Consider the following 23,066-nt stretch of genomic DNA (forward strand, 5'->3'; position numbering starts at 1 on the left):
AAGCACACTTGAATATCAGTGAGCAGAAAGTGAGTCAAGCAAATATATTTATCGAAAACCAGAAGAGAAACACTTGGCATCAACGCTTCTACTGGGAGATACACGTAAAAATATATATATATATATATATATATATATATATATATATATATATATATATATATATATATATATGTATATATATATACATATATATGTATATATATGTATATATAGATATATATATATATTTTTAGTATATTTATGTATATATCATATGCGTTTGTATTTATGTATATGCATGTAAATATACATACACACATATACGTGTGTGTATATATGTATATATATACTATATATGTATACATATACATACACACATATATACGTGTGTGTATATATATATATATATATATATATATATATATATATATATATATATATATATATATATATATATATATATATATATATATATATATATAAGATTTCCTTATTACGCTGCTGAATTCAAGTTGCACAATGGATGTATAGTGTATAAACACTGAGGAGATTATTTGACTAACTTATTTCTGTAGAGAGAGAGAAAAAAGGTCGATGGTGGGGGGAGGGGGGAGGGTTGTTGGGGACGGACAGTCGAACCTCAACACACTAATCTTGACATAAACTTCAGCCTTATTTCCTTAGTTCATTTATAGCTATGGGTTTTGGCCAATAGAAGAAAGTCTCTCCCGGGACAGCCACTCATGGATTGCTAATCAGATATCCCTTGTGTTAGGCCCCGCCCCCAGAAATGGGTCGTTACGTCTGTATGCTCACTTGAGCTTCTCACTTGGATCTCAGACATGACTCAGGACTGAAGCAGAGCTGTTGCCTGGAAAGAAATTGCTGATCTTAGGAGCTGATTTTCTCGGTTATTGAGGTAAGGGACAGGGGAAACGTTTTTCTTTTCCACTGGGTAAATTTTCTCCACCACTTTCAATAGTTTGAGAGATGTCTTTATCCTTCGTATTCAAACTGTCTGAGAAATTTTAGGACTAATGAAGGTAATGAGGTAAGGAACAGGGGGAAACGTTTTTCTTTTCCACTGGGTAAATTTTCTCCGCCACTTTAAATAGTTTGAGAGACGTCTTTATCCTTCGTATGCAAATTGTCTGAGAAATTTTGGGACTAATGAAGAGCTTCAGTCGATTTTCCATTACCTAGGAATATTTATATTGTTAGAAAGCAGAGATATAACTGTACTAAACCTTGTGTTTTAATTAAATTACGTAACTTTTTAGACTGAAATTCATAATATGGAATTTTTCATGTGCGGTAAATTAGTTGTCGTAGACACCATAGCTAATATCGAGACTCCCTCATTTCGTGATAATTTTTTTTTTTCTGAAAGACTCCAAATGACTGTCGTGACATAATCATTCATCCCTAAATACCATAAAACTGGGTAGGTATCTTACATAATCATTCATTATATATCTAAACATCATAAAGTTCATTAAATCAATAAACACAGTTTAATTCGCTGTACATCGTTACATAATTTTCATCGAATTATTAAGCACCTTTTAATAATTGTCTCGTTACAGAATTCTTCATTGAACTAGTAAACACCTAGTAACTAGTTGTGTTAATCGATTTGCAGTACTGAAATGGATGTACCCTTGATAGGCCAGAAAAGTCCTGTAAGATCCATTACTGTTATTTCATATCCAATCGTGATGCCAAATGTCACTTGATGTCCTAAACATATAGTTAAAATAGGCCGTATTGTTCTCCTTTGTGAAAAAGGTAGCTGGAATAGATAATAAACAAACTCAAAATTAGAGCTCTTTCGGTTTCTGAAAGTAATGATGGCAGTCGATAAATTAGACTAAAAGACAAAGAAAATAAACAAACGTCATTTTCCAATGAATATGCCAGTCATGGGTCTTCCAGAAAAACAAAACAAAAAAATTTACTTTCGCAAAAGAATATCACGATCTAATGTTGCCTGACTGCATTTAATTTTTTTTTTTTTTTTTGCAGACATAAAACTGAAACATATATTCTTGTAAACTAAGATGTTGTAATTAAACAGTGTTAAATAGATACAATGTCAATGTCATTGCATAGTGTATGTATGAGGATTATACCTAATTCAAGGATAGACTCGTATCTACATATCACTTATAGTTTAAGGGTAAACTCTTATCTATATACCACTTATAGTTTAACGATAAAATCGTATCTATATATCACTTATAGTTTCGCTGTTTTATCGACGCTGTCTTCACACTCATTATCGCCATTACTGATATTTTTTTTTCTTATTATGGTTGTTAATACTTTCAGATCTTTCCTAGATAGTGACCCCAACAAAGTTCGAGGGTCGTTATCTAGTACCAATGTTTCTTGGGGGTCATTATCTTTATGATATTTGCAGTCTTTTGTTTATGTTTTTACGGTCATCCCAAACGGGTTTGTACCAAATACGCCGCAAAGGTGGACACATACCGGGTTAAAACCCCTGGGGGGTTCGCTACCTAGGAAAGATTCATATTTTATTTTATTATTGCTACCACACTGCCCACCTCTAAAGGATATTGTTGTTATTGATTGAGCTGGCTTTATCCCAGCACGGGCTCTTGCTCTCGGAGCAGCCCGTAAGCCTCTAAAGGAGGAAGAATATAACTTTAAAAAAAATTGAGCTGGCTTTATCCCAGCACGGGCTCTTGCTCTCGGAGCAGCCCTTAAGCCTCTAAAGGAGGAAGAATATAACTTTAAAAAAATCTACCTATGACTCCGGACAAAGATATGACCTTAAATCATCTAGTAATGTCTTATCTTCGTATTTCGAATTTGCTCCGTTGGAGGAATGAAGTTTCATCATCTGTTCATCTTCAGAGATAAAAGACACAACATAAAATTACTGAAAGCCTGCTTATTTAAGACTTTGGAATGAACAGTCAGCCTCAATAGCATAAAAAGGAAGTTAGTTTCCATTGGGGGTGACAGAAGCGGACTAACTGTTGCCATATGCAATATTGCAAAGCATACGAGAATGCGTGTTCTTCTTGCAAATATGGCGGATGATGAAATGCCAAATATACCAGCATTATTAAAAGTAGAAAATAATTTTAAAAAGTCACCAGTGCCCTTCTATTATTTCATCTACTGTAAAGATTGCCTTGATCAACACTTATTTGTAAATCAGTCCTGTAAAAACCGATACTGTCTGTATCCGCTATTATATTGTTTGTTTCAGATTAAAATATTGACTAAAAAATGGAAGTCTGAATATTTCATATTTGAAGATTACCGCTGATAACCATTTAGTAGGGCAGCAGTCATGTTGTGCAGCTTAGCAATAGTTGACTTTATTGTGTTTATCACTCATAAAAATATTGTTCATGTAATCTATTGGATGCTTCGTAATTACCATGTCATCATCTTGCAACAATGTGTAAATTCAGTTTCCAAACTGACTTTCTTCTTGAGAGAGATATATACATACAGTATATATATATATATATATATATATATATATATATATATATATATATATATATATATATATATTATACATATATATATATATATATATAGCCTACACACAAACACACATACACACGGTGAGAGAGAGAGGGAGGTGTATTTGGCTGGCTAAGTATTGTATTCTATATTATATTCTATTGCGACGAGTTTAGTGCTACAGTCTCCCCTGAAAAGTTCTAAAAAAAAAAAAAGCTTCCCAAATCTGTCGAACTCCAGGGTAAAGTCAGAGACAGTAGTTGGGTCAACAAGAGCTGTCAAAAGAGGCTACAGTATATAGTAAATGACGCAAAAAGGAAAAGTAGGAATAAGACAGTGAGGAAAGGATAAGAAATACCGGCTTTGGTTTAGCTTCCTAAAGCCTCCTTATTCAACACATCAAATCCTACCTCGATTGGAGATGTTGATTTCAGATAAATTTTAATGTATACTTGATTATGTTATGATTTGTGTGTTTTACTTATAGCTGTTATTGCTGCTCTTACTTTATGAGATGATTTTCTGTAGACCTCTTAAAAACAATTATAATTAATGCTATACTGGGAAAAAATATGTAAAAGATATATATTTAGTTAATATATCAATTTTAGATATTTGAAGTCAGAGTCATGCGTTAAATTAGCCATAGCGTATGCAGTATCTCTGAGAGAGAGAGAGAGAGAGAGAGAGAGAGAGAGAGAGAGAGAGAGAGAGAGAGAGACTTGGTGAACGAGTTTGCTTCGATAAGGAATAAATTACCTAGTGATATCCTCCATATTTTAATTACATAACAGCGTTCATTCCAATAAAATTCTGATCGCTCACGTCTCTCTCTCTCTCCCGCACGAAAACTACCCACAAAGCAAACTAACAACTAGCTGCGTAATTCACATTTAGGCCGATAGGGACACTGGTGATTTTTATGGAACAGTGCCTGTTCTTTTCTTTTCTCGTCCAGGGAGCGAACAGTTTGGTCTACTTGGTTGTGAATCATTCGTGCACTAGCACCTGAGCTACGAGGCCAGAAAGAGAGAGAGAGAGAGAGAGAGAGAGAGAGAGAGAGAGAGAGAGAGAGAGAGAGAGAGAGAGAGGTTGGAATGCTAATTTACATAACTGGCTGCATTTATTGTTGTAGACCCACAAACAAGTATAATCGATAGGAGAGAGAAAGAGAGAGTATTATATGCAATTGTAATGAAATTCCCTAAAGACAAGAGAGAGAGAGAGAGAGAGAGAGAGAGAGAGAGAGAGAGAGAGAGAGAGAGAGAGAGACATAAATGCTTTAAAATTTGATTAGAAGGCTAATTTACGTAACTGGCTGCATTTATTGCTGTAGACCGACAAACAAGAATAATCGATGGGAAGAGAGAAAAAAAGAGGATATGCAATTACAATGAAATTCCCTACTCCAGAGAGGAAATGGAGAGACAGACAGACAGACAGACAGAGAGAAAGAATCCCTATCATTAGGTTCATTACAATTCTTCACAACAACCGTAATCTGTCACGGACTGAACTCTTAACATTTGCATTTCTAGAGTGATTGACGAGTGACTTTCAGTAGACCTCAACCCCCCACCCCCGCCTCGCCCCCTATTATGAGTGACATTAAAAGTAGATGACTCGACTTCAAGGAAATTGTCTTTTTTTACGATAAATGTTATAAATGCTGTCCCTGTGATTATTTCTAGTTCCAAAATAAAACAAGTAAAAAATGCGTCTAAGTTTCTTCGGCGCAATCAAGTTTTCTGTACAACCGCTACGGCGTGTACTCAAGGCCACCGAAAATAGATCTACCTCTCGGTGGTCTAGGTATAATGCTGTATGAGCGGCGGACCATGAAACTTTAACCACGGCCCGATGGTGGCCTATCCAGAAGCACGATTATTGGCTAACCTTAAATAAAAGAAAAAATGAGACTAATGATGTTTGATGATTGGAGGGTGGATGATCAATATGCCAGGGCAGCCCTCTAGCCTCAGTAGTTTTAAGATCTGAGGGCGGACAGAATAAAGTGTGGACAGAAAAAGATGCGGGCGGACAGACAAAGCCGGGGCAATAATTTTCTTTTACAGAAAACTGAAAAAGGAAAGGAAAATAAATCTGATTTTGATTTTAAAAAATATTTTGAATTATTCAGAGTATATTGTATTTGAAAAAAAGGCCCTGAAATTATGAGCAGCGGTTTATTGTCAGAAGGTATTTATATACACTATACCTACAAATCAACGAATCCAGACATAATGTTCCCCTCTGCAATTCTCAGTTGCAAAAATGTTTGGTCATAGAGTAAGAACTATTCAATGGGTATGAGAGAGGTTGTGTTATATTTGCAAAGAAGTAGTACATCCCATACATAAAATCCCCGTAGGAGGGTAGTGCCGCCAGCGGTGCACTGTAGGCATTACTTAAGGTTTTTTGCAGCCTCCCTTCGTCCCCTAGCTAAAACCCCTTTCATTCTTTTTACTCTACCTCCATTCATATCCCCTTTTTCCATCTTACTTTCCATCCTCTCCCAACAATTGTTTCATATTGCAGCTTCAAAGGTTTTCCTTCTGTTAGACCTATCAAACCTCCTTTACTCTCAATTTCCGTTTCAGCACCGAATGACCTCATAGGTCCCAGTGCTTGGCCTTTAGCCTAAATTTTATATCCCAGTTCCAATTCGTGCTTGCTGCTCTAACCATAATTTGAAACATGTCATGGGGCTCTTGAAGGTTTGTCCCAATAATGCATTTGCTGGCAAGGAATTTTGAATTTGAGAAAAAGGTCGATCTTGGAATTCTGATTTTGGCGTAGTGCTCACCGCTGAGGCTATCTCAGGCTGAGACAAACAGGTTTTTTCCTCTAATATTTCCAGTCAATCGATTCACTTTAACCATTTCTAATGTCAGCAGTTATTTCTTCAGAATAGCTCTAACTTTTGGCTAATGTATATTTTTTCAGTGACTATTTTGGTTGTAGTTTTTATCATTATTATTATAGAAACTCTTTCAGTAGCTCCAAGAACCACATAATTATATCTCTGCTTAAAACATTATAGCTATGAATTTCAAAATACTATGAAACACTGCACTTTGAGCATCGAAAGAATGAGAAATCTAGCTTTGTAAGCTTTATACGTTAAGTAGTTTTTATATCTTAATGAATTTCCACGGAAAAAATGATTAAGATTTGACGGAATGTTTCTACCATAAAGATAACAGGAGGACGTGGTTTCATAACATTGCATTAAATATTGTAATATTTTTTGAAAGTCTAGAAATTGCTCTAATAATGGTAGAATAGATTCTGTGTTTTTCTTTAATGAAAGCCCTTGATTTTCCATTGCAAACAACAATTATTTTTATGAAAATCAGTACGTGTAAATCAAAGTCAGTGAGTAGGAATGTCTCTGAATTGGAACTTAAGACATGCGTAAATATGATGGCATTACATAAGAACTCAACTGAGTTGAAAACCGCTCTCTGCAAGGATGGTAGACTTTATCGTTAATTGAAACTTTAGGCTTGATATTGATGAAAAGCACACCCCCCCAAAAAAAAAGGGTGGTCTGCTAGGCATAGCAGTCTACATATATCAGTCACTAATTAAGAAGGTATATTTTATATCTTGTACATAGGGTGGAGTGAACTAATTATACGAAATAATTTTTTAAAAATTGCAGTCGAAAGAGGTCGAAATATTGACAAATTATAATGACCATGAAATATCAACAACCATTGCATTGCAGAATAGTTCCTCTTTGCCCCTGTAATAAATCATGAGCCTATCAAAGATTTCTAAAAGCTACAAGTTTATAGGGATTCTCTTGATGGCTACTGTTTTATTAACAGTAATTTTCACTGCTGAACCTTTTGGGTATTAATTTTTAACCTTTTCATTTTCAAAGACAACCTTCTCCCACATTACCAAAGGATCTATGGCATGCAATTGTTTGCCAACTATGTTGTTTCGTACAGTTACATAGTTTGGTGGGAAAATTCAGTCAGCAGAATATTTCCTTACTTGTATACGATGATTGGCACATAAACTAGAACGTCTCTTTAAGATTTGTATGTTTATATTTTATGGATGAGGCCTAAGCCTTCGTTCGATTCACTGTTCCTTTTCAGCTATGTGATCTAGTTCTTGGTCTGCAGTTTGCTACTGAATATTTCCTAGCTTAATCATGTTAGCTGTGCATTTGACCATAATATCTCTTATCTAAACCAACTTAGTTATCTGTCTTAACTATCTGGTTATAAGTGACATTCTGGCCATGATTTACGCCTGATTAGATTAAAGTCTACTTTTTTCTTGCCCAATCTTAAGAGGCGATTTTTAACTCCGAACACTTGGCTCGAGTCGTTTGCCTCTTTGATTGTGCAATTCACCACTCTGAGCAATTTCTGTGGTATTTGTACTATGTACACTCCAACTCCTGACATATAAACAATATTCTTCCTATGTACTATGTACTTTTTCCACATTCTCTCTCTCTCTCTCTCTCTTGAGGCACTAAGGTAGATTTTTTACACATAGCTGCTCTTTAATTATGTTTTTGCTTTTGAAGTTCTTTACTTATATTGAAAAGTTAGCAATAAATTTACTATATAAGCACAAATACAATTAAAACTCCCTGTCACAGTATCAAAGTATTTTATACAACTCTCCAGTTAATAACTAAGCGTCTGTTGCTCGAATGAGTAACTTATATGAACCACAGTATACGTTAATGCTTATTGAACTAGAATACACAAAAACACTGTGCAGAACAAACAGGGCAATGAAAACCTCTATATCGCAGCTTTCTATTCTGCACAGGCACGCGATGAAGTCATATCACAGAGCCTCACAAACAGACCTCCAAGAGCGGGCCCTCATCATCTGGCTCAGAATGGCGGGCATACCCACCAGGGAAATCGCCAGGGAGAGCGGCTGCAGTTTATCCACCGTGTACAGGTGGCTCAGACGCTGGAAGGGAGAGAGAACCCTCGTGAACAAAAACAAGAGGCGGTACTTCGCCCTGAATCCTCTCGCGAGCAGAATCGAGAACGATATTCTGATGTGGCACCAGTCCAGCTTGGCTAGATACCGGCAGCAGCATCCGGCGGTCGAAGAAGCTAGTCCCCTGTATTTGCCGAGAGCCAGTCAGGTTCATCTGGAAGCGGGCGCTTCCCTCTGGGATGTGAGGAGACCCCTTCCAGAGGTTATACCTGTACGCGATGTACTGAAGCCTCTCGATGAAAGGAATAGACATTCTCGTGATCCGTTCATGCTATCTAATATCACAGTTTTAAATGATATTCCCTTCCGTGCTGATGCCTTGCACTCCATGAATGCCTGGTTATACCAGCAAAGGTATCAGAGGCCGCATCCACAATAAGCTTTGGTGATAAAGTTAGACATGGTCTTTGATATCAGTTTTAATATAAGTTTAAATATCTAAAGCTCAAAAAATGATAGGGCTATAATTTTGAGGAAGTGTGAACATATGGATGTAATACGCAAATGGATATGGAATTTTAGAATCATTATGGAGAGCAGAGAACATAATTTTCATTGTACCTGCACGCGAAAAACAAGACGTTGTTCAGTATGGGTCATGAGGGATTGATATCCAAAAGAATTCCCCACAACGAGAGTCTGTTTATAATGCATTCTGTACAAATTTCATATACACATAAAACCTTCCAAATTCTCTAAACCCACCCACTCTGTCTTATTTTCATTAATACCACTGAACTTTGATGTAAGGTGCTGTTTTGGTGCAAATGCTGAACTTCCTTTTAAAGTGATCTCAGACGATTAGCTTTTTTGAGGTGTCAATAAACGTCGGCATTAATTTTATGTAGGAAGCCTACAATAGAATTTTTGGCGCAATGCCAAGAACAGAGTAAAAAGCTGAACAGTCAAAGACCACTTTTAGTAAACAATCTTCTTTTTTTCTCTCTCTCGGATTGGAGTGGAACTTGAAAGGTTGGTTCCTTGAGGATTTTGGTGATTTGGTGATAATTACCCCAAAATAATTTTCACTTTGATCCGTTTATAAGTGTTTCTAACTATTATAGGTGTAAATTATATTAATTTAAATGTTGAGTTTCCATGCTGTGATACTGATTTGTCAAATGACTGGATTCTGGTCAGTTAGTTTTAGATACTTTATGGTTTAAATACTGTCATTTTCATTTAATTACAGTCTGCTTTTGACAAGGAATTTTCATTTCTGTTACATCCTCATTGAACACAAATATAGATAATATGATTGTACCTTCTAGATTTCAGTAAAAAATCTAATTGTTTCATTATTAACTCTGCATTATGAAACAAATAAGTATTACTCAGAAAAATTTTCCCCCGTTAATTTCAAGCAGTTCCTGCTGTCCTTGATATTAATCAAGGGTCCATGGAGTTGAAAGGTTATACTGATATTTATAGTAGAACTACCAGTTGAATGGGTTCTGGATATTCTATATTTCTTAACATAATTGCCAAAATACATGGTCTTCAACATGTTATTTATGTAAGACGTGTAGGGAAGCCTTTTGTAAGAGAAAAAATGAGCCTACATGGTTTTTTCATCAGAATTACTTCATATTTCTTGCATTTGGACCTAAGGGGCTGAAGTGAGAAGCGTATCCAAAAAAGTGTGTAGAATTTGAGAAGTTAAGAGGGCATTGTGGCTATTTCAAGTACACACACACACACATATATATATATATGTGTGTGTGTATACATATGTATATGTATGCATACATGTGTAGATGTATCACAGGGTAAAAATCCTGACCAGAGTCGCCAGAAGTTTTGTAAGTTATCTACAAGAGGACTGATTAGCCTTCGACAAGCAGGTATTTGTAGATTTGAATGTGCATAACTAAAAATAATAGAATAACAAGTTAAAGAAGGCTATGAAATGGAATAACATACAATTGACATTAAATCAATAAATAAATCATTATAGTTTAGCGTAAAAAGAAGCCCTAAGAATAGATTAGAGTGTCTATACAAAAATGAATAGCATAACAAGATAAAGATAGATATAAAACTGAACGTCATATAATCAGTATCAAATCCTTAACAATATCATAGTCGTTTAGAATAAGAATAAACTCAAAGGACAGATTTTCCAAAGAATTGCAAAAATGCTGGAATGTTAGGGTACTGCCTATTGCCTGTTATTTTATTTTTTGACAACAGTTTCTTCATTTCTAGTTTTCTGTAAAAACGAAATTATTATGATGGCTATTTGTCTGTCCGTCCCCACTTTTTGTGTCCGCCCTCAGATCTTAAAAACTACCGAGGCTAGAGCGCTGCAAATTGGTAGGTTGATCATCCACCCTCCAATCACACCAAATTGCATCCCTCTGGCCTCTGTAGTTTTTATTTTATTTAAGGTTAAGGTTAGCCATAATCGTGCTTCTGACAACGATATAGGATAGGCCATCACGGGCCGTGGTTAAAGAGTTTCATTGGGCGCGGCTCATACAGCATTATACCGAGACCACCGAAAGAAGATCTATTTTCGATGGCTTTGATTATAGGCTGTAGCGGCTGTACAGAAAACCCGATTGCGCAGAAGACTCTTCGGCGCATTTTTTACTTGTTTCTTATAGTACCGTTGAAGTATGTTTCTGTTAAACTTCTGTGTGAGTTATTGTGAAAATATAAAGTTTTGGGAATTATAATTTTTCAGGTCCCTATCTGAAGAATCATGTTGATTACGAGCTTGATTGCAGTTCAAGTGATAGTAATAGAATCGACGTATGGATTAAAACTTCATCCTCTGGTTAGTAAATCGCATAGGCATATATATATATATATATATATATATATATATATATATATATATATATATATATATATATATATATATATATATATATATATATAAGATAAATATACATATAAATATATATATATATATATATATATATATATATATATATATATATATATATATATATAAATATATGTATATATATATATATATATATATATATATATATATATATATATATATATATAAAATCAAAGATCCTTATTACATTTAAACCTAAAATGGAGGGCAAATGTATAATATAGTCTCAATATTTTTTTTATGAAATTATGACGATTCTGTCTTTCATTTCCGCCAGAATAATATTTGTCGATAAATCATCATACTTAATGCTTACAAAATTATTGAAAGTGACTATGATTGACCAAGATATTTTTAATACTTTCAAAACTAATGAAATAAACTATTATTAATCAAGGTAATATTTCAATACTTTCAAAGATAACGAAATGAATTATGATTAATCAAGAGCATATTAATTTTTCATCAACAGTAAAATTTAAAATTAACTATTATAACTAAAATCATATTAAATACTCATGTAAGAATTAATTTTCAAGGATATAACGATGTGCTGTTCGCGGGAACCGAGGCTGCCCAGTCTGTTCTGAAGGAGGCGCAGACTCGCTCGTCATCTTTCGTCATCATAACAGATGGCGCTGTTCACTCGACTTCTGTTTTTAAGGTCTGTTCGTGTCGAGTTTTGGATCTGGCCTAGATAGTGACCCCCAAGGTTTTTAATCCGGTATGTATCCACCTTTGCGGCGTGTTTAGTACAAGCCTGTTGGGGATTCATTGTTTTTTAACCCGGTATGTATCCACCTTTGCGGCGTGTTTAGTACAAGCCTTTTGGGGATTCAATCTTTTTTTTAACCCGGTATGTATCCACCTTTGCGGCGTGTTTAGTACAAGCCTGTTGGGGATTCATTGTTTTTAACCTATGTATCCACCTTTGCGGCGTGTTTAGTACAAGCCTGTTGGGGATTCAATTTTTTTAACCCGGTATGTATCCACCTTTGCGGCGTGTTTAGTACGAGCCTGTTGGGGATTCATTGTTTTTTAACCCGGTATGTATCCACCTTTGCAGCGTGTTTAGTACAAGCCTGTTGGGGATTCAATTTTTTTTAACCCGGTATGTATCCACCTTTGCGGCGTGTTTAGTACAAGCCTTTTGGGGATTCAATCTTTTTTTAACCCGGTATGTATCCACCTTTGCGGCGTGTTTAGTACAAGCCTGTTGGGGATTCATTGTTTTTTAACCCGGTATGTATCCACCTTTGCGGCGTGTTTAGTAATTCAATCTTTTTAACCCGGTATGTATCCACCTTTGCGGCGTGTTTAGTACAAGCCTGTTGGGGATTCATTTTTTTAACCCGGTATGTATCCACCTTTGCGGAGTGTTGGGGATTACCGTAAAAACATAAACAAAAGACAGTAAATATCATAAAGATAATGACTCCCAAGAAATATTGGTCCTAGATAACGACCCCCGAAAACCCTTGGGGGTCACTATCTAGGAAAGGTCCTGGTTTTGGTACCTTAGGGACAGGAAAACTGTAGAAGATAATATCAGTGGAAAAGATGGATCATAATGAGAGAGAGAGAGAGAGAGAGAGAGAGAGAGAGAGAGAGAGAGAGAGAGAGAGAGGTTAAGTCTGTTCTCTTTCTAATTTGCTTCCTTAATTAAAACTTTCATGGTCAAGGCAACGAACGTTTGCCTTATGCTCAGGGTGATGGTTCATTTAGCAATTAGCACAAGTGCTGTATAAGATAACTGCCAGCAAACTTTTGTATGTGTATCCGTGAAAATAATGTTATATACGTATACAACAGTGTCGCTTTGTGATCATGTATTTGCCTGTCTGAATGTAACCAGAACAATTATACTTTTGCACTCAGACATACAACATACACGCATATATATATATATATATATATATATATATATATATATATATATATATATATATATATACTTTGTCAGACACACCACATTCACGTATATATATATATATATATATATATATATATATATATATATATATATATATATATATATATATATATATATATATATATATATATATATATATATATACTGTATATATATATAATGTATTATAATAATATAATGTTTTATAATAACATTTTAATTTAACTTTTTGTGGGTTCTTAAATCCTTGGGCCTCTCTGGGAAATGCAAATTAAAGGTTTTAAATGGTTTAAAACAAGCGTTTTTTTACTTACTTTATTTACTTTTTTATTTACTGTTGACCCTGGTGCTTTTTGGCCAAAGGAAAATAAAAAATGTTTTAATTTATGGAGGAACATTTGATATCATATACTACATAACACATTACATTGTACGCTATGAATATATACAGTAAAACAATGACATGTAATAAAGTATAATGTTTCCTTAGTTTTTTGAAGGTCTTGGGAAAACTTTAGGTGTTGCAATATTTGAGGCGTCGGAGGAGAACATGACCATTTCGGCGATTGTGATCCAACTCCACCAGGTAATAAACAAGTAAATTTTAGCTGTTTTCCACAATTAACTTCTTTAAAATCTTTACGTTTTCAGTATTCCTTTAAATTAGAAACACATATATACCGTAAATTTAGCAAAGTCCTGACATATGAAAGAGCATAGTGCCTGTGACAATGACCAAAATTCTTTTTGCAAAAAGTCAAACATTTATTAATGAAAATGAAAAACAAGATTTTCAAATAATTTTTAGAATTTCAGATGCAGTATCAAATCCATGTTGAAGCTGTTTTATGAAATTCGTCTGGAATTATTCACAAGTCAGCAAATACAAGGACCTTACTTTTGAATCATGTGCTTTCACAGAATGCTCATTTTGCTTGACTTTTTTTTTTTATTTATGAGTGAGAACAGCTAAAAACTACGACTCTAGAAGTAGAAGAACAGAAATGATTATTGTATTGCATGAACGTCAAGAAGCAATTATATCAATCACTACTGATATCTTTTAATGGGTTGGGATTTCGTTTCCCAGTTAGCAAAGCCAAGTTGAAATAAAGATGGACCCTCTCTTGATAGAGAATATTCCTGAACCAACTTCCTAACTTTTAGTTCCTCATTTTCATATGAATGTCAAAATCCAAGTTATTAAGAAACACCTTTTTACTAAGCACGAAAATGAAAGATTTCAGAAATGAAACAATAGGCATTACGCTAATATAAATTCCATTTTTTATTATAAATGCTGACTGAAAATTTAGTAATAAAACAAAATTAAATTGATACTGTTTTGGGGATATCTGGATAAAAATGAATCAAAATAAGAGTACAAGACATTTTGTCTTTTAAATATAAGAGGTTTATTTGATGATACTGGAAGCATCCAGTATTAAATAAGTTGCATTACCTAATCGTGTCTGAAAGTGTTTCACAGATTAGCGAGTAAACAAGCTCTAATGTCATGCTCTTCCTTTTCACGCACAGTTCAGACAAATCTCAAGATTCATCAACATAGTCGTGGCAAGCGACAGCAAAGAGTTCCTCGTCTCTGCCATCAAAAACCTCCAAACCGAAGGTTTTGCTTTGTGGCCTCGAAATCTGCTGTTGGTCACCCGTCTCTCGGCTTCGGTGATCCTCGAAATGAAAGATGACCTGTCCATGGTTAACGCTCTAGTCGTTAGTGCCAGTCAGTATGCTGTTAAGAACAGGTAATGTTTTGACCCGGTTGCTTTTGTTTAAATAATGATGAGGGAATGAATTGGTAAATGAAAATTATGTGATATGGTGTAAGAAAAGTTAAAGGGGCACATTAATATACACACATGCACACACTTACACTCACACACCTATATGTATATATATAAAGAGAGAGGGAGGTGAGGTGTAAAACTGAAATCTCAAGATTGAAATGGAATGCTGGCATATGAGTAAACTATTGTTGCTCGACAAATAGTGATAAAGAGGCCTCTAAAGGACTTATCTTCTCTCCCCCACCCCCTCTCTCTCTCTCTTTCTCTCTCTCGTTCTAAATATATATATACATACACACACAAACACACACATATATATATATATATATATATATATATATATATATATATATATATATATATATATATATATATATATATATATAGAGAGAGAGAGAGAGAGAGAGAGAGAGAGAGAGAGAGAGAGAGAGAGAGAGAGAGATACATCATATATATATATATATATATATATATATATATATATATATATATATATATATATATATATATATATATATATATATATATATAAGTATGTATGTGTGATAGATACTGAGGTAGAATGGAGGATTTAGCTTTGCATTTAAATGTATATATATATATATATATATATATATATATATATGTGTGTATATATATATATATATATATGAAATTTTTACCACACCGTGATTTACATATAATCATGATGCTACAAATGTTCTTTAATATCAAACTCACGCTACTTCGGGAATATCCCCGATGGGGAATTATCACCGAAGGGGAATTTATAATTGATAAATGGATCGGTACTGCCGGGTCTCGATCCCTCGACACAGTTACCTTCCAACAACTCCAGTCAACGGTCTACCCACTAAGCCATCAAGAGAGGTAGGTATAAGTTAATGCAGAATCTGCTGTACTTGTCACCCGTCGAGAGCGGTGATATTAAACAACATTTGTAGCTTTATGATTACATATATATATATATATATATATATATATATATATATATATATATATATATATATATATATATATATATATATATATATATATATATATATATATATTATATATATGTGTATATATATATAATTTATGTATGTGAGTGTATGTGTGTGTGTGTATATATTTATATATATTATACATATACATAATGAAGCCGTGAAAGTATATATTCTTAAATACTTTCATTTCGTATCAATATAAAAAAATCTCTATGCATTTACAATCGTTGCATTTTTCCCTGCTTTTCAGGTGCGAGATATTTCTGGTGCTACCTTTCAGCCTCGGCCTAGTCAGTGTTGCCTCTTGGAGTCGCAAAAGAGGACTGACTCACGACAAAAGCCAGAAGCTGTTTTCAAATAAATTCTACAAGTAAATGATGCCATAATTCTCTGTCTGTCTTAAACTCTAGCTCTTATTGTCTCCCCTTCTCTCATTCTCTATCGCCTTGTTACAGAAAAAACATGATTAAATATAATTTTTCACTTAAAGAGGCAACTCAGATAAACGCCGTGCTTTCTCATTATGTCACGATACAGCTTACAATAGACGAGGAAAAGCTTATATTATATTCATTTTGCCAATGAATTGATTTTAAACTTCTCATCTACAAAAAAGTATTAATATCTTGACTGAAAATCCAATTTAAACAAGTTACTTCTATACAAAGTTAAATAATTCTTATTTGTGATGTTTCTCCCGAGCAATTTTTATTCATGAGTATCAATTATATACATATACTGTATATATATATGTGTGTGTGTGTGTATCTATCTATCTATTTTATATATATAGTATATATATATATATATATATATATATATATATATATATATATATATATATATATATATATTTCTCCTCACCATATCATATAGGTTTTCCAACTGAAAGGCAAGGGCACTACCAAATGAACCACACAAGTCATAAAATAAGTTAAAATCTAAGTACCACTGTAGGCTAACTGCCTCAGGTACAGTGGCACCTAGGTTCCAAATTCTTTTATTACTTGTGTGGTTCAATGGCACTACCTTTCAAACGAACCACAGTGGTACAATAGGTTCCAAATTCTTTATGACTTGCGTGGTTCAGATGGTAGGGCCCTTGCCTTTCAATTGAAAGACCTGGGTTAGATCCCAAAGGTTAGAAATTTATTTCTGTCCCATGAATCGTGTGTTGAGTACAGATGGTATATATATATTGCCTATATATATTATATATATATATATATATATATATATATAAATATTATTCCTATATATATATATATATATATATGTATTGATATATATATGATATATATATATATATATATATATATATATATATATATATATATATATATATATATATATATATATATATATATATATATATATATATATATATATATATATATATATATATATATATATATAATCTATGCAGATTAAGAGACGGAGGTAAAATCATGGTGACCGGAGAGGAATATCCACCGCACCTAAAACTGGAGGTGATTCCTGACGAAGAGAATGGAGGAACGAAGCTGAGGTTCTCAGGGCCTGTTATCACCTTGCTGGATATTCTCGCTTCCAGTCTTAATTTTACGTAGGTGCAAAAAGTTTGTACATTCTGTAGTGTTTTTTTTTTTTTTTTGGTAAATATAGTCTCATTTATAATGGATACTAGAAGTATAGAAAAAGATGCTTTTGAATAATGCTTATATGACATCATTTTTATTTTGTCAGCATTATCGTAAAATATTTGTAACTAAGAAGTAAAGAGAAAATTTTTTGTTAGCATGATAATGAAATATTTTTGTCAAAGTAAATGTCTGGATGATGAAAATATTTATAACTGAGAAAAAGTAATTTTTGTCAGCATAATTTTTTATAACTGTCTGGATGATGGTGAAATATTTGTAACTGAGAAGTAAATAGGACATTTTTTGTCAGCATGATCGTGAAATATTTGTAACTGAGAAGTAAATAGGAATTTTTTTTGTCAGCATGATGATGAAATATTTTTAACTGCAAAGTAAATAGGATTTTTTTTATCGGGATGATGATGAAATATTTGTAACTGAGAGGCAAATGTGAGAATTTTTGTCCGCGAACTGGGAAAATATTTGTAACTGAGAAGTAAATGGAAGATTTAGAGGAATGGAACAGGGCAGGGGTTTAGTTTGTTTAAATAATGGAAATTCGAAAGACTGTCCCAGCAAAATGACAAGGGGTTACAAGCGATGTGAGTTGAAAAAATGAAAAATTTACATTTTGATCTTTCTTCAAATCAATAGTCATAAAAAAACAGAAAGGAAGAAAAAAAAAAAAAGATCAAATCTGAAAATATGAATTGAAATAATATTCTTACTGAATCTCTACAAAATAAATCATTCTAAACATTTTGAGCAATATAGATTAGTTTCCCAGTAGTATAAATAAATATGAAATATATTGTTATGCTTTTACAATTATGATAATACACAATATTAAATCCTGCTAGCTACAGCTTCAATGAACCTAATCTGTATATAAATAGCATTATTAAAAAGCAAGTCAAAATAAAGAAACTACCAATCAAAAATCAAAACAGGGATAGAGGTAAGGGAAGAAAAGTTTAGTAAAATGAGGCAACGAGTCAGTGTACGTGTGTACTGTAATTTTGATTATGCCACTGGTGTACACAAATAAATGTGAATAGTAAGTTAAAACGTAAATATTTTGATATTATAAAGTCCAAAGGAGAGGTATTATTAAAAACTACGAGATTAATATTTATTCTAGAGGGATAAGGTTATAAGTCAAGTGCTATTTGTTTTTCAATTTAACATTAGCAGTAAAATCCATGGCTTCGCTTTTCAGGTATGGGTTGACCCGTCCACCTGACAGAGGCTGGGGATATCTCTTACCCAATGGCTCTTGGACGGGAATGGTTGGCCAAGCAGCGAGGAAGGTAAAGAGCACTTTGGATGTATAAGAGTATATATATAAATATGTATATATATATATATATATATATATATATATATATATGTGTGTGTGTGTGTGTGTGTATATATATATATATATATATATATATATATATATATATATATATATATATATATATATATATATATATATATATATATATATATATATATATATATATATATATATATATATATATATATATATATATATATATATACACTATCATAAAAAAGGTTGTCACATGCATTTTTAGACGAGCAATTTGGAACAGAATGGTCTGTTCACAAAATTGGTAGTAGCCTTGTGCTACAGAAAAACTTCCCATGTATAAAGATATGTTTCATAAATTAGGAAACGAAATTAATCTCTAAAATTCAATTCAAAGGACACTAGTCGCAAACAAACCAATAAACACTAAAATTAGCAGAAAAAAACATAATGTTCATTTCCTTTCATGTTTCACATCTGAACCTTTTTCTCAGACATATCAGCAAGCCAAACACATGTACATAAATTACAATAACCTTTATTTACATATCTACAGAGTCATTTGCGGGTATGACCTCCGCGAGTAGCAATAATGCCCACCAGGTGGCGTGGCATGCTGTCCACCAGCTGTACAAGGTTCTCAGCAGGTATCCTGTCCCATCCTTCCAAGAGAGCCTGACCTAATTCTCTTAGGGTGGATGGCTGGTTGTCCCTTTGTCTAACTGAACGGCCCAATTGATCCCATAAACGTTCTATGGGGTTGAGATCTGGGTTCAGTGCGGGCTGCCTCAGGACGTTCACATCCTGTCCTTCAAGGTAAGTACCAGGACAGTACTAGAACAGTGAATCCCAGATTGGTAGCGATGGGTTACAGAGCTCGTAGATGTGTTGTGGGGCCAAAGCTCACACCCCCCCGACATAAAAGAGACACTCTGGCTTGGGCCCGTCAACACCGGAATCTGACTGTACAACACTGGCACCATGTGGTTTTTGGTGAGTCCAGATTTCCGCTGTTTCCGGTAGATGCTAGGAGGCGTGGACGCAGACAGGCTGGAGAACGTCTCAGAGACGAGTGTGTACAAGCTCGAGTTGCTGGATGTGCAGAGGGCAAGAGTCAGCCTGTCATTCTGGATCGAAACGCGACCGGTGACACGTACAGACAATTGCTGGATCGGAACCTTCTTCCATGGGCTCGTGGTTTGTTTGATAATAATTTCGGGTGCCAAGACGACAATGCCCTGCCCATCGAGCACTTGTGGTGACTACTTGCCTTGAAAGACAGGATGTGAACGTCCCGAGGCAACCTGCACTGAACCCAAATTTCAACCCCATAAAACGTTTATGGGACCAGTTGGGCCGTGCAATTAGACAAAGGGGCAACCAGCCATCCACCCCTTAGAGAATTAGGTCAGACTCTCTTGGAATAATGGGAAGGATACCTGCTGAGAACCTTGTACAGCTGGTGGACAGCATGCCACGCCACCTGGTGGGCATTATTGCTGCTCGCGGAGGTCATACCCGCTAATGACTCTGTAGATATGTAAATACAGGTTATTGCACTGTAATTTATGTTTGACTTGCTGACATGTCTGAAAAAAAGTTCAGATGTGAACTATGAAAGGAAGTGGAACATTATTTTTTCCTGCTAATTTTAGTGTTTATTGCTTTCTTTGCGACTAATGTGTCCTTTGTATTGGATTTTAGAGTGTGATTTCGTTCCCTAATTCATGAAACATACCTTTATCCATGGGAAGTTTTTCTGTAGCACAAGGCTACTACCAATTTTGTGAACAGACCATTCTATTCAAAATTACTTGTCTAAAAATGCATGTGACAACCTTTTTGGCGAATAGTATATATACTGTACACACACACACACACACACACACATATATATATACAGTATATATATATATATATATATATATATATATATATATATATATATATATATATATATATATATATTTATATATATATATATATATATATATATATATATATATATATATATATATATATATATATATATATATATATATATATATATATATATATATATTGATGTGTGTGTATGTGTCTATGTGTGTGTATGAATTTTTGTCACCCATATACGCATGACTTTCATATTCACAAATGTTAAGCCACAAATATCTTTCAATATCGAATTCATTATACCTTAGGAATGACTTACGCTCAAAGGGAATTATAAGTGATAAGTGCTTATGCCCGGCCAAGTGTTCAGTAAGTGTCATAAACAGTCAGCTATCATGGTGGAGATGGGTTGATATCGATTCTAAGAACAGAACCTGAATTCGACGGTCATATGTATTGTACAGTTGACATCAACTTATATCTGTCTTAATAGCCGAGTGTTCGAAGTCGACTGTCATCGTTGTTTCTAAACCGAAATCACTGGTTCGAATCCTGATCTGGACAGAAGGACTTAGTTATTATATGTTTCCTTTGGGTGTAAGTTCTTCTCAAGGTATAGTGAATCCTATGAACTAACAGCATTTGGAGAGAGAGAGAGAGAGAGAGAGAGAGAGAGAGAGACAGAGAGACAGAGAGAGACAGACAGACAGACAGACAGAGAGAGAGAGAGAGAGAGAGAGAGAGAGAGAGAGAGAGAGAGAGAGAAGTTGGAAAGACAATAGACAATCAATAACAAGATGCAGTAAGTGGGAGTTAAGTATACCTTAGTTTAACCGGACCACTGACCTGATTAATAGCTCTCCTATGGCTGACCCGAAGGATTAGATTTATTTTACGTGGTTAAGAACCAACTGGTTACCTAGCAACGGGACCTACAGCTTATTGTGGGATCCGAACCACATTATGACGAGAAATGAATTCTATCACCAGAAATAAAAACGAGTGATCTAATCAACAGGCGAAATTAAATATTTTAGCATATAAATGAACTTCCTGTATGGCAGACAATGCAAAGAATAAAAATCTAAAACATTTAGGAGCAATAATCTGTACAGGATCAGAATTCTGCATAGCTGCTGCTATCACTGTCAGTACCACCAATTGTTCTTCATTGGACGGGTCGATATCGTTCTCGCCTAGCACTGTTCTGGGCCTGCGTTCGATTCTCCGGCCGGCCAGTGAAGAATTAGAGGAATTTATTTCTGGTGATAGAAATTCATTGCTCGCTATAATGTGGTTCGGATTCCACAATAAGCTGTAGGTCCCGTTGCTAGGTAACCAATTGGTTCGTAGCCACGTAAAATAAATCTAATCCTTCGGGCCAGCCCTAGGAGAGCTGTTAATCAGCTCAGTGGTCTGGTTAAACTAAGGTATACTTAACTTAAAGTACCACCAATTTGAATACCATTACTAAATCCTACCAGAAAATATTAACAGTAAAACGTCTTCGCAGGAAGTGCACATATCTCTCGGTCCACTCGCCATAACACAGGCCCGAAGCCTCGTCGTTGACTACACGGCTCCTCTTCTCGTGGACTACGTGAGGATAGGAGCAAGACGCGGGGAGACTGCCGTTGACCCGTGGGGATTCGCCAACCCTCTCACTTACACTGTGTGGATCGCCACCTTCCTGGGTCTCGCCCTTTTGATGGTTACGGCTAAACTGTTCCCTTTCGATGCCGTAACTCCTTCAAATGTGACGGTGACGGACACTTTCAGCGGCACAAACTACTTGCGGGTTTTCTTGATGCAAGGTGAGAGCAATTCGACAAGTAAGTTGTGACGAAAAGTAAAATGCAAAAAGAGAAACAATGGAGTTGTATTGCGAGCGATCTTGATTATCGTTTTCAGTCTTACTTGAGGAGTGAAAAGGTTGCTTTTGAATTATAAACACTGAGATCGCTCGCTTGACGTACAACTGTTCTGTATTACGTTGCAGTCACATCAATTTCACATTTGTTTGTGTATTGATAGCAATTATGATTTCCAGTCTCTAAGAAGAATTACAAAACTATGTATGATAAATTTCCGCTCTTTATGTAGGTCAATAAATTGTTTACATTGTTCAAGTTAATGGCCATTTCTGGTGCATTCCTTAAAATTTGATAAATAGACACTATGGGTCGAATGTAGAAAAATTTAAAGAGAGA

At 34.5% G+C, this 23,066-nt stretch overlaps 1 protein-coding gene across 1 annotated transcript; it reads left to right on the top strand.

Annotated features, from left to right (window-relative positions):
* The first annotated feature begins 593 nt into the window (after positions 1–593).
* Positions 594–9,548, top strand: LOC136853258 (uncharacterized). Its single transcript, XM_067128630.1, has 2 exons — positions 594–901; positions 8,299–9,548. Exon 2 carries the CDS (start codon positions 8,306–8,308, stop codon positions 8,858–8,860), a length of 555 nt encoding a protein of 184 aa, XP_066984731.1. The 5' UTR covers positions 594–901; positions 8,299–8,305; the 3' UTR covers positions 8,861–9,548.
* The last annotated feature ends 13,518 nt before the right edge of the window (positions 9,549–23,066 follow it).

Source organism: Macrobrachium rosenbergii, chromosome 27, assembly GCF_040412425.1.
Source record: "Macrobrachium rosenbergii isolate ZJJX-2024 chromosome 27, ASM4041242v1, whole genome shotgun sequence".
In the NCBI taxonomy this organism is placed as follows: domain Eukaryota; kingdom Metazoa; phylum Arthropoda; class Malacostraca; order Decapoda; family Palaemonidae; genus Macrobrachium; species Macrobrachium rosenbergii.

Coding starts and splice junctions, on each gene's coding strand:
- LOC136853258 (XM_067128630.1), top strand. CDS start 8,306: ATGAAGTCATATCACAGAGCCTCACAAACAGACCTCCAAGAGCGGGCC.